The sequence below is a fragment of the Pleurodeles waltl genome, chromosome 9 (genome assembly GCF_031143425.1).
Source record: "Pleurodeles waltl isolate 20211129_DDA chromosome 9, aPleWal1.hap1.20221129, whole genome shotgun sequence".
In the NCBI taxonomy this organism is placed as follows: Eukaryota; Metazoa; Chordata; class Amphibia; order Caudata; family Salamandridae; genus Pleurodeles; species Pleurodeles waltl.
The window spans coordinates 38,655,247-38,670,965 of record NC_090448.1 but is presented as its reverse complement, the minus strand read 5'-3'; the positions used below and the strand labels follow the sequence as shown (position 1 = coordinate 38,670,965).

Genomic DNA, 15,719 nt, shown 5'->3' with positions numbered 1-15,719 from the left:
GGTTTGGGGGGGATGGGGATGTGCAGTGGGCATGCTTTGGTGATGGGTGTCCATGCTTTGTGGTCCATGCAGGGCTTGGGGTTGGGATGGGTGGGTTGTGATGGTAAGACATTTGCAAGGAGTAGGTGTGATGGGGGTGAGGGTGTGGGTGGGGGTATGAGTTGGCATGCTGGTGGGGTGGGGGGGATGAAGTAGTGAAGATGAGACTTACCAGAGTCCATTCCTCCAGATACTCCTGCGAGGCCCTCAGGATGCAGGATCGCCAAGACCTGCTCCTCCCATGTTGTAAATTCTGGGGGAGGAGGTGGTGGACCGCCGCCAGTCCGCTGAACCGCGATGTTGTGCCTGGATACCATTGAACGCACCTTCCCCCGTAGGTCGTTCCACCGCTTCCTGATGTTGTCCCTATTTCTTGGGTGCTGTCCCACAGCGTTGACCCTGTCGACTATTCTGCTCCATAGCTCCATCTTCCTGGAAATGGAGGTGTGCTGCACCTGTGTTCCGAAGAGCTGTGGCTCTACCCGTACGATTTCCTCCACCATGACCCTGAGTTCATCCTCAGAAAACCTGGGGTGTCTTTACGGTGCCATGGGGTGGTGTGGGTGATGTGTGGGGTGGATTGTGTGGCGCTAAGTGTGGTGATGTGTATTGGTGTGTTGTGTGAAGTGCGTGGTAATATTGCTGGGTGAATTTAATATGCGCGTCTGGGTGCTCGGATATCTATTTCTCTGTGCGTGGTACCGATTCTCTAGGAGTGGAGGTTTGTGGGTGATGTGGGTGTGTGTTTTATATTTAATTGGGTGTGTGGGTGTGGTGTGTGTATGTGTCTCAGGTGTGTGTATTTTGAATTGTCCAATGTGGCTGTGTTTAGTAAGAGTGTGTGTATTTTGAGCGCAGCGGTGTGTACCGCCAATGGAATACCGCAGTTGAAAGACCGCCGCGTGGATTCGTGTGTCGTGATAGTGTGGGCATATTTCTGTTGGCGTGACGGTGGAGGTTTGGTCATCGCCAGTTTCTCGCTGACCGTTGGTGTGGCGGACTTTTGTGGATGTCTGTATTTTGGCGGTTTGCCTGTTGTGGGTCAGAATGACCGTGGCGGTTTACCGCGGCGGGATGTTGGCGGTCTTCTGACAGCGGTAAGCGGCTTTTACCGCCAAGGTTGTAATGACCCCCTTAGTCTTGACTAGATAAAATTTCAATACCTTTCTCACCTTAAAAGTGTGGAGAGAGCTCTCAGGAGGAAATAAAAAGTTTTGAATTTGGAATAGGTGCTGAATACTAGCATATTGCAGTGAAAAACTGTGGCCCATATTTATACTTTTTGACGCTAAACTGCGCTAACGCAGTTTAGCGTCAAAAAATTTTGCGCCGTCTAACGCCATTCTGAAGCGCCATGCGGGCGCCGTATTTATGGAATGGCGTTAGCCGGCGCAAGCAGACCGGCGCTGCCTGGTGTGCGTGGAAAAAAACCACGTAGACCAGGCAGCGCCGGCGTTGGGCAAAAATGACGTTAGGGCGTCTTAAAATGGGGCAAGTCAGGTTGAGGCAAAAAAATCGTCTTAACCCGACTTGCGCCATTTTTTAACGACGCCCATCCCCCATCAACATGACTCCTATCATTGTAAAGATAGGAGTCATGCCCCCTTGCCCAATGGCCATGCCCAGGGGACTTCTGTCCCCTGGGCATGGTCATTGGGCATAGTGGCATGTAGGGGGGCACAAATCAGGCCCCCCTATGCCAAAAAAAATTATTAAAAAAAAAATATATATACTTACCTGAACTTACCTGAATGTCCCTGGGGTGGGTCCCTCCAGCCTTGGGTGTCCTCCTGGGGTGGGCAAGGGTGGCAGGGGGGGTCCCTGGGGGCAGGGGAGGGCACTCTGGGCTCATTTTGAGCCCACTTGTCCCTTAACGCCATGCCTGACCCAGGCGTTAAAAAGCGGCGCAAATGCGCCGTTTTTAGCCACGCCCACTCCCGGGCGTCTCTTTTGCCCGGGAGTATAAATACCACGTAAAGGCCTGGGAGTCATTTTTTAGACGGGAACGCCTCCCTTGCATATCATTAACGCAAGGAAGGGGTTCACGCTAAAAAATGACGCACATTCCGGGAACTTTGGCGCTATACGCCTCTAACGCCATAGTATAAATATGGCGTTAGTTGGCGTTAGTTTAGCGTCGAATTTGCGTCGAAAAAAACGACGCAAATTTGGCGCAAACGGAGTATAAATACGGCCCTGTGTATGGTTCATGAGAACATAAAGCCTGAATTTTCCTAACCCTGTGTGAGGAGGTTACTGAGGATGCTTTCAGCCAACTGCAGACTCTCATATTCCTCGCAGTGATGTGAGGAAGAACCCTAAGAGATTGTTCTTGGGGTACACTTGGTTTGTTACACCTCCAAGTTCCAAAGCAGTTCTTGAAATCAGTGACCATGATCAGGCTTTTTAAATGGGTCAACCCTGTAGGCTTGGTAAATATTGGCTGTCCAGGCCAATTAAATATGCCCATCAGCCTGTCCTTCCTTCTATGCTTATCTTTCGGTGTGTCAGAGATGAACATTTCATAGCTTCCAGTGTCAGCAGCATGCAGGTAAAAGGTGGAAAATCAGTCCCATGTTGTGGGAGCTGCAATAAAAGGCAGAAGGGATGCTACTTAAAACAAGCATTGTCTAGACTATAATTCTGGAGTTGGAAAGCTTGTGAGTTTTTTAATTTCTTTTTTTTAAAATATTGTTTTCTGAAAGTGAAAAACTAATCAAAAGTAAAAATGTGCATCTAAAGGTGATGTGCACATGTCTGTAAAAATAAAAGTAAACACTAAGGGCCTGATTTAATTCTCAGTGGAGAGGAAAGTCAGTTGCAACTACGATGGAGTTTCCTCCCCACCAAGACTAAAGGGCCTGAGTTAAATTTTGGTGATCAACCCGTCCTCTGCCAGGATGATGGTAATTACTCTGGCGGAGGTGCTGACAGACAAATTTAGAATTTACCAACAGCCAAGCGGACATTTCAAGCACTGTCACTGCACTGGAATTTTGCCACATGGTTCTGACAACACGATGTAGCCGGACAGCAAACTTACAAAGTCTTTGCAATTTGGAAAAAAATAATTCTAAAGCAGGGTTTTCTTTTTCAAAATTAAAAAAAAGACCCCTCGAAATGTGAGTTTCCTTCGGAGAGGTAGAGTCATTTCTGCCGTTGTCAAACTGTGGTCCACCCGCATTTAAATCGAGCTGACAAACCATATTCTTGGTGGGGTGGGATTTCCATGGCCGCTGCAATGGAGTTCTCTCTCTTCCAAGAATGAAATCAGGCCCTATGGTCCGCCACCCGATTTAAATGCGGGTGGACCATAGTTTGACAATGGCGGAGACTACTCCGTCCCCATTTCGGTCAAACTTCTCTGACAGAGAAGGGCCATCAGAAGTTTGGTTAGATGTTCGCCCACCCAATTTAGATGGGTGGAAATAGAGCCATTTTTCAATGCCCATCATTGCCTGGAAAAACCTTGCCCCACGCCCCAATCGCCTCTGGAGGAAAGATCATTCTTTTTGTCTCAGATCCTGTGGGTCAGCTAAGAAAATAGGCTGTCCCAGGAATTTGTGTTTCCTGGGGTTTATCTAGTCAGGACCTAGTTTCATGAGACAGCGTCTGTTTGTGGTTCTTCTTTTAAGGATATGGTGGTCCACCTTCTAAAATGTGTACAAGCAAAACAGAACAATGCTCCTGTTTGGAAGACCTGTGTCGGTTTCGGCCAGCTCCACTGGCATAACGAAACTTCAGGGGGACCCCCTGCAAAATACAAGGACAGGCTCCCTCTCCAGACTTACTAGGAGCTCTCAGGCCATGGTACTGTGCTGAGGGGCCCCTCTGGAGCACAGCACCCCACCCTGCTGCACCGCAGTGGCTGTGGGGGCCTTTATTACACCATTGGCCCGCGCTGCTGCACATGTTACCAAGCGCTAATTCTTTCAATTTTTGCATGTTTGATATTCTTCTTTATTTAGTGTGGTGTATTTTTGATGTATGCACTTTTTCTTACCATCTGCAAATGTTAAACTGCAGAACAGTCCTTTGAATTTTTATCTGTGGTTTGACTTACTTTGCAACTTGAGGCCCATGTACTGTTAATGTTGTAGCAGTCACATTTGGTACACCAACTTTCTATGACTAAATGACAACTAAATTATTTTGCAAATCAACCTAGGTAAGTTCACATAATAAGAAATCATAGTGTTTCGCAATCTGACTTATCTCATGAATATTAATGAGGTAGGTCGCAAATTGAGACTCACTCAGATTTCACTTCATTACAGGGATGGTTGCCTCTTGGGGTCAGCAGACCACTGTGCCTGAGATAACGTCTTAGTAAAGAAACTTTACTTTTTAATGCAGCCTGTTGTCCTATACGGAAATGGCCTGTGTTTAAAGAGATCTGCCTTCCTTTTTTAAGTTTGTTTGAGTGTTGACGGTGGTCCCCCGGACCACTACCTAATTCCCAACAAATGTTTTTCAATATTTAGAAAGGTACCCGAGGAGACCCCCTTCCCTTTTGCAAATGGATTGCCACCTGATTAGAGGTGTCAGTAACTTTGCAATGTTTTGCAAACAGATTTCAGTTCCAAAACATGATTATTCAGCATGCTGAGTCAGTATTTTGAAGGGGCCCCTACAACACACCCCTTCGAAATATTGAGTCAGTATCCATTTCATTTCTACTTTTAGCAATTTTGAATTGCTAAATTTGTTTATTGCATAGGAAAAAGGTTTAGTATTTGCACACCCTCTGATTTACCGATGGGATGCTCCTCGAGACTAAAGAGGTGGGAATAGAGGGCCGATTAAGGGAGAGTCTGGGAGGGCGTGCTCCATTGGCTACACAGAAGCACAGCAGAGATGGGGTGAGCAGGTGATGGACATCCGGTTGAACCAGTAGCTCGCTAGTGGGCAATTTTGTTCCAGAGTTGAAGGAAATGGGCTGGGGCTTCAGTTCCTCTTCAAGGCCAAGGGGAGGATTTTATCATTAGAGATGTCAGAATTCAACTGATACAGAGTCTGTCACTGCCTGAAGGGGGTGTTAATAATTCAATAAGTGAGGGTGTGAGGTGAGTGAACGAATGAGTGTGTGAGTGAGAGAGTGAATTGAGTGTGTGGTATGAAAGAGTGAATGAATGGGTCAGGGAGTAGGTGAGGTAAGTTACATGAATAAGTGAAGCAATGAGTGTGGGAGGTGAGTGAGTGATTTGACAGTATGAATGAATAACTGAAATTTTGGAAACACTGTACATACGCAGATTGCACCGAAAATGTCTAAACATAGCTTCCAAGATGAAAGAAAACGTATCAATCCGAAAGGGAATGTCACAGCATTACACCTACGAAGGAATCAGCAAGTGAATTTTGCAGAAAAAACTTTTTGCTATTCAAGTGATTGTCAAAGGCAGCGTTGTCACATTCCAGACACTTTTGCATGAAATCTTCAACATGACAGAAGGATTATCGAAGAATAGTTGGAAATGAAACAGCTATAATTAATGATTATTATCCTTAATAACTTAAGTATGGACAACGTTCTTTCTGCAACAAAACAATAGTTTTTTAGGAGTTATAATCTCCTACCTTGCTTCTTTTGGCATATTTTATTTCAGTTTCTGTCACACAGTCCCTTGCACACCAGGCGTTTAACAATCTTTACGGTATATTTCTAAATACATTGTGAAGGAGCTGTTCTCACACTAGTGTCATAAAAACTGCAACTTCTGCTTGATTAATATAGATAAATACAAATTGAGAACAATGTATTTCGCTATCCACATTTAAACCAATGGAAGAATACAGACATTTTATCTCATTTGATCATGACTTCAAAGCCAGTTGATGTGTTTATTGACAACATAGGGAATTCAAAAATAATTTTCCAATCAGAATTTCGATTTCCAGGCAAACAGCTGTGCATATTGACAGCACTGGGGCAGATTTACATAGGACTTGCTTTGTCCTTGAGTGACGTAAGTCGTCGCAACGCAATGCAACACCTTAACTGGGATTTCCTAAGCCACAGAAAAAAGCCTCTTTGTGTGGCTTTGCATGGTTTAGTAAATACAAAGTAACACAAGGCAGTGCCTACTGCCTTGCGTTATTTTGCATCGGGCAGGCCTTACACGGGTGGAGCATGGGTGTTCTCATGCATCCACCCATGTATTTTGACGCAAACCCAGATTTTGTGCCAAAATGGTGCCCCTACCCCACAGAGATGTAACAAGAAGATATACATGTATTTCTCCATGTCAGTTCCCCTTTCCACTTGTAATGTATTCTGCAGCATACCTAGAAAGATGGAATAGGTCCCCAAGTATTGTTTTTGTAAAGGAAGGTGTCCCTTACTGTACAAAAAGACAATGCTGCCCTATGGCACAAAGATGGCTCCATTGTTGCCAGGCTGCACCCAGTGCACCAGTATAAGGAGAGGGCAGAAATGCTCCATATATTTGTAATATGGAGCATTTCTGCCCTTTCCCTTTCATGCATTGCATAAAAGAATGGCCAATCTGCCCTCATTTTTAATGTCAAATGTAAATAGCTGCAGAAGTATATACCTGCTAGCACTGCAATGCTAAAAAAAAAAATATGGTTCAATAAAAATAAAAGGAGAAAAGAAAATATGAATAAATGCCAATGAAATGAGGAAAAATAAATATGGATAAATACAGACAGAAACGTCAAAAATTATACAAATGTGCAACATAAAACTGAAAGCCTAGTCAAATTCCTTTGCCAGACCAAAAGAGTTGCCATAAACACAGCCAGTGTGTATATGTTCTAAATGCAGCTATAGGCGGACTTACCTACAGAGACGTGCTTGGATGTTCCAAAGAAAGTGTAGACAAAAACGGGAAAGAAGGAGGTGTAAAGGCCAAAAACCGGAGGTACGCCAGCCAGAAGAGCATACGCCAAACCTAAAAAGAAAAGAAGGGAGGTCAGTGTAAAATTGTCACAAAAAAGGATCCAAGGAAGACACGTTTCTAGAGACACAAAAAATGTACTGCAAAATACCAGATGTGTGTCCTGAGACCTGGTCCAGAAATGTATCCACTTAATCTGGACACTGGGACAAGAAATTGAAACAAAGGCCCTCATTACAACCTTGGCGGGCGGCGAAGGCTGCCCACCAAGGTTGTACCGCAGTCGGCCGCCTATGCGACCGCAATCCCGCCGGCCGCATTACGACATCCCCGCTGGGCCGGCGGGCGGAAACAGAGTTTCTGCCTGCCTGCCCAGCGGGGATGTCGGCCGCAACATTGGAGGCGGCTCCTAATGGAGCCGGCGGTGTTACGGCCGTGTGACGGGTGCAGCTGCACCCATTGCGCTTTTCACTGTCTGCTGTGCAGAAAGTGAAAAGCAGGATGGGGTTGTGCCTGGGGGCCCCTGCACTGCCCATGCCAAGTGCATGGCAGTGCAGGGGCCCCCAGGGGCCCCGCGACTCCCCTTTCCGCCAGCCTTTCCATGGCAGTCTCTACCGCCATGGACGGGCTGGCGGGAAGGGAAGTCGTAATCCCCTGGGCAGCACTGCGAGCAGCGCTGCCCTGGCGGATTAAAACCGCCGGGACATCCATGGCGTAATACGCCAGATTGTACAGCCAGCCTGTTGGCGGTACAATCGCCAAAACCGCCATGGCGGGCTTTGACCGCCAGGGTTGTAATGAGGCCCAAAGTATCACTGGTGAACTGAGCACAATTGAAACATTCAGGCTGCTGGTTAGAACAGGTTCAGGCTGGTTTGGAGAATCTGGATGAGTAGGGGTTATTGATCTAGGGGGTCTACGTCACCTAGACAAGGCTGGATATGGAGTCCCTGATGACTGGCCTATGAGTGGGATATACTCCTGAAGACCCACAATTCAACAAATAGTTACCAAAGGTATAGGTTAGTCATGCGTAGTATCTGAATCCAGCCTTTTAAATGGATTAATCTGAGCACATCGAGTACACAGTAGATTAGTTAATCATTTTATATTATTATGGTTATTGATTTTTAAATTATTGATTGCCATTCGGCGTTCTTAACTTGATACAAGAGTTTGAGAATTTTAACTAGTCAATAGTGTTTTGCCCATGAAGCCCTTTTTCAAGGCGAAAGCCAAGGTTCTGATAAATCAAAGTTTTCCAAGGTTCAGTTTTACATAACAAGGATATTACAGTATTCCAGGTAACAGGCACGTGTAATTTTTTAGAAGCTGATGGTCTCCTAAATTTAGGGGTTCAGTAGTTGCTGTGGTCCTGCGACGGGATACATAATTTCCGATAAAGGTTCCTGCAATCATCTTAAAATCATCAACGCCTGAAAAATTTATGTGGACATCAGTTCCCCAAAATGACCCTTGTTGACATCACAATGTTTACCCCCGTGAGGCCTTTTTTTCTTTCTGTTCCTGACACTTCCTCCATGACCTCTGAAACAAGGGATAGCAATGGCATGGGCAGGGTATGAAGAAATGAGCCAGAGGTAATTACACACTATCCCTGGGAACCATTAACACATGCCCATGATGGTATGTTCCAATTTACTACCTGCACGTCAGAGGTTTGTCATTGTTCCTAGCTTTAAAAAAGAAACAGAAGGGAGGGTAAGGCCTTTTCACTGCTCACACTGCTACTATAAACACTTTCCCACCAATGATTTGCTTCAATGTGAACCATCTTCAGTTCCACAAATTTCTGAAATCCAGCTTTCTTTGCCCTTGATACGCCAGGTAACTAACCTGTGCCTATGTTTTGTTTAAGCTGGAAGCACCATGGACCTCTTTGAGGCAGAGACACTTTAAGGCATGGGCAAAGTGGGCAATTGCCCAGGGCTCCCATCTTCCAAGGAGCCCCTGGGCAAGTTAATTTGTTAATTTTCTCTCTGTTTGACCTCTGTCTGTCCTATTTCTCTATCAAAACCCCTCTTCCTCTCTGCCTACCACTACCCTTGACTCTGTCTTTCTACACTGTCTCATTCTAAGGATTCTTGGGGTCCCAGACAAGAAATATTTCAACTGTTTTTGTGTGACCCTGTTTTAAGTTCATCATATAATTTAAAATGGTTTAACATCACACCATCTTTAATAAGCAGGAACTGGGTTATTGTATTCAAATTTGTTCTGTAATGGCCCCCCAACGATGTCTTGCCCATGACCCTCAAAATCCTTAGGTGGCACTACTTTTGAGTGCTCAACAAAAAGAACTAAATTGAAGAAAAGCTGGTCAACAGTTGCTCCCTTGGTAGAGAGCTGAAAACTGGTGGTGAAAGTGAGCAGAACCGTGGGTTGTAAATATGTTTATTCATTTGCAGCGTTTGTGAACTGAGACCTGGCCCAAAGGGCTGCAAGCCAACATTAGGACAGTATAGAAAATACGTCACTGCGACAAAATTAAGAGCAAATATACTCACTCTGTGATGCAGGAGATCCACAGAAACTGGATCTTAAGTAATTCGGAGACTGCGCCGAAGAAAGTTGGAGCAAATCTGCATCACCAGTTTCACTAACCAGCAAGTGCAAAAATGCCGTTTGTACCTACTAGCTGGAAAATGTTGGATGTGATTTACAAAGCTATTTCTTTGTGGAATTATGTATTACTCCTACCTGAGGTGTGGCTTGCTTTAATTCTAGTAGTAAGACCGACCTTCTGACTGACAACCCGTTTGCAAGCCTAGCCTCTTTGTTTTGCCACAAGTCGAATGCAGCTCAAAATGGTGCACAACTTCCCAAGAGCAGTATGGCGTAAATTTACACCAGTTGACCTTTGGTCTTCTTCACATTGGGTATGGCTAAGCATTTGAAGGGTCTGTCATTGGACCTTGACCCTTGAGCCACCAGTAAAAGCCACCAGTGAAAAGCTAATTGGGCATAAAATGTGGTAAATTGGCAAAGTGAATTTCTTCGTGGGTGATGGGTGAATCAAAAAATCCAATTTGATGTAGACTTGTGGCTAGAGTTGTGTAATCTTGTTTTCTGCCTCTGCTGACGTCCAAGCCTGCAAAAAGGAGGGTGGGTTTTAGTAGGGTGCATATGGAATTGTGAAGCTGAGCATATGGAGCAGGAGTGGAACAACCAAGGCCCAGATTTATACTTTTTCACGCTAACGCAGTTTTGCATGAAAATGTTTACTGCCGGCTAGGGCCATTCCAAGATGGGGATCATATTTATGGAATGACGGTAGTTGGCGGTAAGGCCCGGCTAGCCTCATTAAAAAGGGCGCCAGCCGGCAGGGGGAGGCATAGGGAGAACAGAAGGTTGTGCATCAAAGGATAACACTAATTTGGTTAGAGGCATAAAATGCCTCTATCCAGACTAGCGTCATTTTTTGACGTACAACCCCCATGGACATGACTCCTGTCTTAGTAAAGACAGGAGTCATGCCCGCAAACCCTGGGCCATGCCCAGGGGACATATGTCCCCTGGGCATGGCCATTGGGTCCAGTGCCATGGAGGGGGAGCCAAGTTAGGCCCCCGTGTCACTTTTAAAGAAAATTGAAAATACTTACCTGTACTTACCTTACTTACCTGGGATGGGGTCCCCCATCCTCTGGTGTGGGTGGGGGTATTCTTGGGGCTAGGAAAGGCCACCTGTGGGCCCATTCCATGGTCTCTGACCATGGAAATAGGCCAACAGGTCCCCTAACGCCTGCCCTGACCCAGGTGTTAACTAATGGCGCTAAGCAAGCTTAGCACCATTATTTAGGGCCCCATACCCCGTGCCTGATTTTAGTACGGGAGATAAATATGGAGCTAAGGCCATATCGTCATTTTTTGCACGGAAACGCCTACCTTGCATCTCATTGACGCAGGGTAGTTTCCCGCAAGCAAAAAATTATGCTAACGTCAAAACGTTGGCGCTAGACGGGTCTAGCACCAAAGCATGAATATGGAGTTAGGTTTGCACCAAATTTGGAGAAAAAAAATTACTCAAATTCGGTGCAAACAGAGTATAAATCTGGGCCCAAGGGTTTAAAAAAAGAAAGAAGAGGACAAACAAAACATAAAAATAAAAGGCAGAAAATAGCTCCTGTTCGCAGCTCCGGTACACGGCGCATTTTCATGTAACAAAGCGCAAGCTGCAAAAATGCCAAAAGAGAAGGGGTTCGCCCCTGGAGCCAGCAAAACCTGGAATTATTTTCACAAAAATCAGCTCCATTTCCTAACTATGCTGGGCAAAAAGATAGTTCAGAAAATAAACTCATAAAAAATCCTGGTCCTTCAGTACTGGCCAAGAAACATTATGTTTTTGCAGTCGGGTGTGTGCCTAAAATATAACTAAGCATTTTAACCTCAGGTCTATAACCAACTCAACAATGAAAGCAGGTGGCATTTTTAAGCCCACCAGGGGTTGCCAGTGCCCTGTGTGATCTGCCCAGTCCATGTACCTTCTCTGCTAACTAAGATCTGGGTGCATTTTAGGAGTAAAAGCCCTTGTTTTTACATTTCAATTTTTCATATATTTTTGTGTTGGTGCATGTAAAAATTCCATTGCACCATGTGCATTTCAGTAATGCGACTGAATATACAGTTGGATGTCTTTGTATTGATAAACGTAGCTCACCAGATGCACTGCACGTCTGTTAAAGACAATGTACGTATTATCTAACAAAAAGGTACTGAAAGCAAGAGAAACACGTCAAATGAAGTTGAACTCTCACTTTTAGAGGTGAAGGAGCTGTACTTCATTACCATCAGTGGCGTAACAAAGGCCCTTGCAGCTCCCACGGTGCGGGGGGCGAGCTTCAGGGATCCCCATCAGCACAGTACACTGTTCACGGGCGGCAAGGCCCCTGACTGGGTCCTGAGGCTAGGGGCCCCTCAAGGGGCCTGATTATGGCCTTGGCGGAGGGGATCATTCCGTCCCAAATGTGACAGATATCCCGTCTGTGATATTACACGTTTCATTATATCATATGGAACTTGTAATACAGCAGACAGGATATCCGTCACATTTGGGATGGAGTAATCCCCTCCGCTAAGGTCGTAATCAGGCCCAAGGTACTTTGCAGGGGGTCCCTCAAGTTTTGTTACACCACTGATTCCCACCAATTCCTGCTCACTTTGACCCCTGTGTAGTTGGTCCTTGGCTACAAGCATCCGACACAAAGAATGTCTTTGTGAATACGTCCGAAGACATACAACAACACAAAGTATGAGAGAAGTCAGAGCTACCTTGGGGTAACTGGAGGATACCAACGCTGAGCCCAGAAACAATATCCCCCACAAGGAAATCCCTGACGGGATAGCGAGGCAGCCAGGACAGGATAGGGATAAATTTATAAAGCAGGGATTTGGCAACCGGTCCAGAACATCTGTAAATAAACAGAAAAACTGTCAAAGTTCAAAGGCAAGAAAAGTGGATTAACCAAACAAGGGCTACATTAGCTACTTTTGCTGTTAAAATGACTGCCATTGCTTGAGACCAGGGGCCAGATGTATCAAAGGGTTTTACCCATTCTGTGTGTATGGGAAAATGTGTTGTAAGATATGGCTCCAAATTCTATAAATTAAGCATTTCATAATGCAAATCTTATTCCTATATACTTTGCCTTTGACCTTCAGTGCATCCTGCTTGCTAGATCTGTGATTACTTGATAAATAGTAGCTTCTCTTTTCAGCTAGAGGACTAGGGTCTAGAAAATTGAGGGCATTTTGTGACAAACTGAAGAAAAGGCAGGTGAGCTTTGGGTAAAACAGTCACCTATCAAGTCATTTGACTTGCCCTTTCAGAGCCCCTTTGGACTTTTATAGTCGCCAACATGTAGAGAAGTACCCCACTTTCCATATGTGTGGCTGTCACTGCCCCAGCCGCACTATTCTTCCGGAGACATCAACAAGTCATGTACCGGCCCATGATGAGCAACTCAACAAACTCAGACCTGTTGTAAGTTTACTGCAACCTTGGGATTGGAAGTTCTAACCACATGAGGTTCCACCTCCTCCCTTGAGCCCCTACCTGATCTTCCGCTTTGCCTTGCTCAATAGAGGGACCTTTTCCGGCTGCCGTTTAGGGGCAATCAACTCGAGCTCCGCCTCACTCAAACCGCAACGCTTTCCCTGGTGCTTCCATGGTGGGTTCTCCTCTTGCATGGTGGAGGTGACAAGGACCATGGCCAACCGAGGCAAGTGGACTCAGTGCTTCCTCCCTGCTGCCAACTCCAAACTTCTTCTTATCCCTTCTGTACTCTAGGAAGAAGAAGACAGGTCACTGCAAATGCTGTAACTCTACAAAAACACTGTTGTCATTTCAACTCCGTTTACCCTGCTCTTCACGTCCTATGTGTCATTTCAGGTGCTTGAAAGCAGCTTCCTGGAGCTTCTCAGAGGCACACCGGTCTTTCTTGAATGCATAATAGCAAAACATTCTTGCCATAAGATAACCAGATATTGCACAACAAAGCAAACCATTGTCAAACTCCAACCACATCACAACAGATGAGAAAATCAGCATGCCCTGGAACGCCCTGACAAATTCCTCCCTGAGGTCGCTTGAGTGCTACAGCGCCTAGACTTCCTTCGCTCACATAACAGACCTCATCTCTCGAATGTCCCACAGCATGCAAAATAAAAGAGGCGCACAAGCCCACAGTCACACATATACAGACAAATGGGCACACAGATGCAAAGGCACACGAACACACACATAGGCACAGAGATGGACACAATCGAACGGGTGTACCTAAACATACAATCACACACAAGCACAGAGAGGCACACCTGCTCACGGACTCACATGCACCATCATACTGACATACAGATCCTCACATGAGTACATAGGAACAGACATACACACAGAGGAATAAATTGACACTTATGAGCACTCTTGCATGCTCAGACAAACTAAAGCACATACGCACACATGGGCATTGATCCACAGGGATACATGCATGTAGGCAAAGCACAGGCAGGAATATGTGCACAATCTTAAAGGTACACAAGGACAAACATTATCTCAAACCCCATATCTACATACAGACATCCCTCAGCAAACATAAGGAAACATGCTCATACAAGCACACGGGGAAACACATACTTATATGCATACACAGCAGGGAGGGACACACGCTCACACAACTGCTAATGTGCAGCCTAGCACAGAGTATATATGCATACATAGGCACATCTGCTCCCAGGATCCATGTGGTCCCCATGAACAATCATAGGGGAGTGCGCATGAGCACTTATGTACACATAGGCATGCATTTGAAACACACATTCAAAGCCCTGCCAAGTGTCACACATTTCATGTTAGTCTCATGCAGGAAGATTAATTTCTTGCATCATCACAGGGACCAGAGACTGACACATTGTCAGCGAACACAACAACTAATGTTAGGCTGAAGTAGTTAGGTAAATTCCCAAAATTACCACACGCCGTAGACATTGTCTGTAAGGAGCTGGGTTTGGCTGTAGCCCCCCCGTCACCCCCACTTGCTTGGTTTTTAGATACAACTTCGACTGAAGTGTACTGGGTTCCTGCTAACCAGGTCCCCAGTGCCAATGTTCATTCCCTAAAACAAGACACCTGGTCACTTAATCCTCATGGGATCAGGCCCCTCGGCCCCCTATAATACCCTAGTAAATGGTGCCCCTGTTACCTAGGGCATGGGTACTGAAGACCTGCAGCATCACTTGTACCACTCTGAGGGACCCAGCACCAACCTTATGCAGACTCAGGCTGCGTGACAAAGTGCTTCCAAAATTGAAAACACGACAAGGCACACAGCCTGTGGGCCATGCCCCCTAAACACTGCATGCAACTCACTCCTACAGCAGGCCTTTCAACCCTAATTCAGGGTGCATTATATTACATGTGAGGGCACATCTGCCTGAACAGATATGCCCCTACTATGTCTTTGTCGATTCTCAGACACAGTAAGTGTCCAGGGAAGCCATTTTAAATGCATGTGCCGGACACTGGTCATTACGAGTTCGCCCTTACATAATGGCTTATCTGAATCCTGGGATTTTCAATAAATCCATCACTGACCTCAATGATGGATGGATTTATTGAAAATTGCACACAGAGGACACTTTAGAGATGCTCCCTGAAAACTTACCAACTACCGGTGTGTTGACTGACTAGTCCTGACCAGTTCAACCTCCACAGACGTGTTTCTGGCCCCACAAGATGAGAGCCAGTGCTCTTGAGGGACTGAGGCAAAGGCCTGCTCTGGGCAGATGTGTGAACTCCTCTCCCACGCTGGATGGACATTCCAGGATGGGGAGTTTCAAAGGCCTTTCTGCCTTTGTAATGCGACCCAGGCTTCTCCAAATGGCAGAGATGACCAACCCCCCTGTCCTGATCCCACTTTTGGCTGCAGCACAGGCCAGAAATTCAGTTAAATTAGGAGGAGTGCCCACCTCATGCCAGTCTCACCCCAAAGGTGGACGAGGTCAATTGGACACTACGTTTCAAATTCCTCCATCTTACCTGGAAGGAATTAGGCCACTCGACTTAGAGTTATGCCCACTTCCCAGCGCAAGTGGTCATAAGAAGGGTGTAGCCACACTAAGGCCCAGCTTTACAAGAATCTAGCGCATCAGTACTGATGCGCCATATTTTCTGCACTCCTCCATTGCCACCTAATGACTCCATGGGTGCGCCGTATTTGCAATACGGCGCACCATGGTGCACATTAGGCTAAGTGCGTCAACATTTTTTATGTTATTGTGGCACTTTGCTCCACTAGCACCAAA

At 45.8% G+C, this 15,719-nt stretch overlaps 1 protein-coding gene across 1 annotated transcript in view; it reads right to left on the bottom strand.

Moving 5' to 3' along the window:
* Nucleotides 1–13,183, bottom strand: part of LOC138259571 (solute carrier family 26 member 6-like) — a 133,997-nt gene extending 120,814 nt beyond the window's left edge. Inside the window, exons 1-3 of the mRNA XM_069207403.1 lie at nucleotides 12,976–13,183; nucleotides 12,192–12,331; nucleotides 6,846–6,956 (exon numbers count right to left, since the gene is read on the bottom strand). Coding sequence (XP_069063504.1) covers nucleotides 6,846–6,956; nucleotides 12,192–12,331; nucleotides 12,976–13,130 — 406 coding nt within the window. The 5' untranslated portion in view covers nucleotides 13,131–13,183. The remainder of the gene's footprint in view (nucleotides 1–6,845; nucleotides 6,957–12,191; nucleotides 12,332–12,975) is intronic.
* Nucleotides 13,184–15,719: the final 2,536 nt, after the last annotated feature.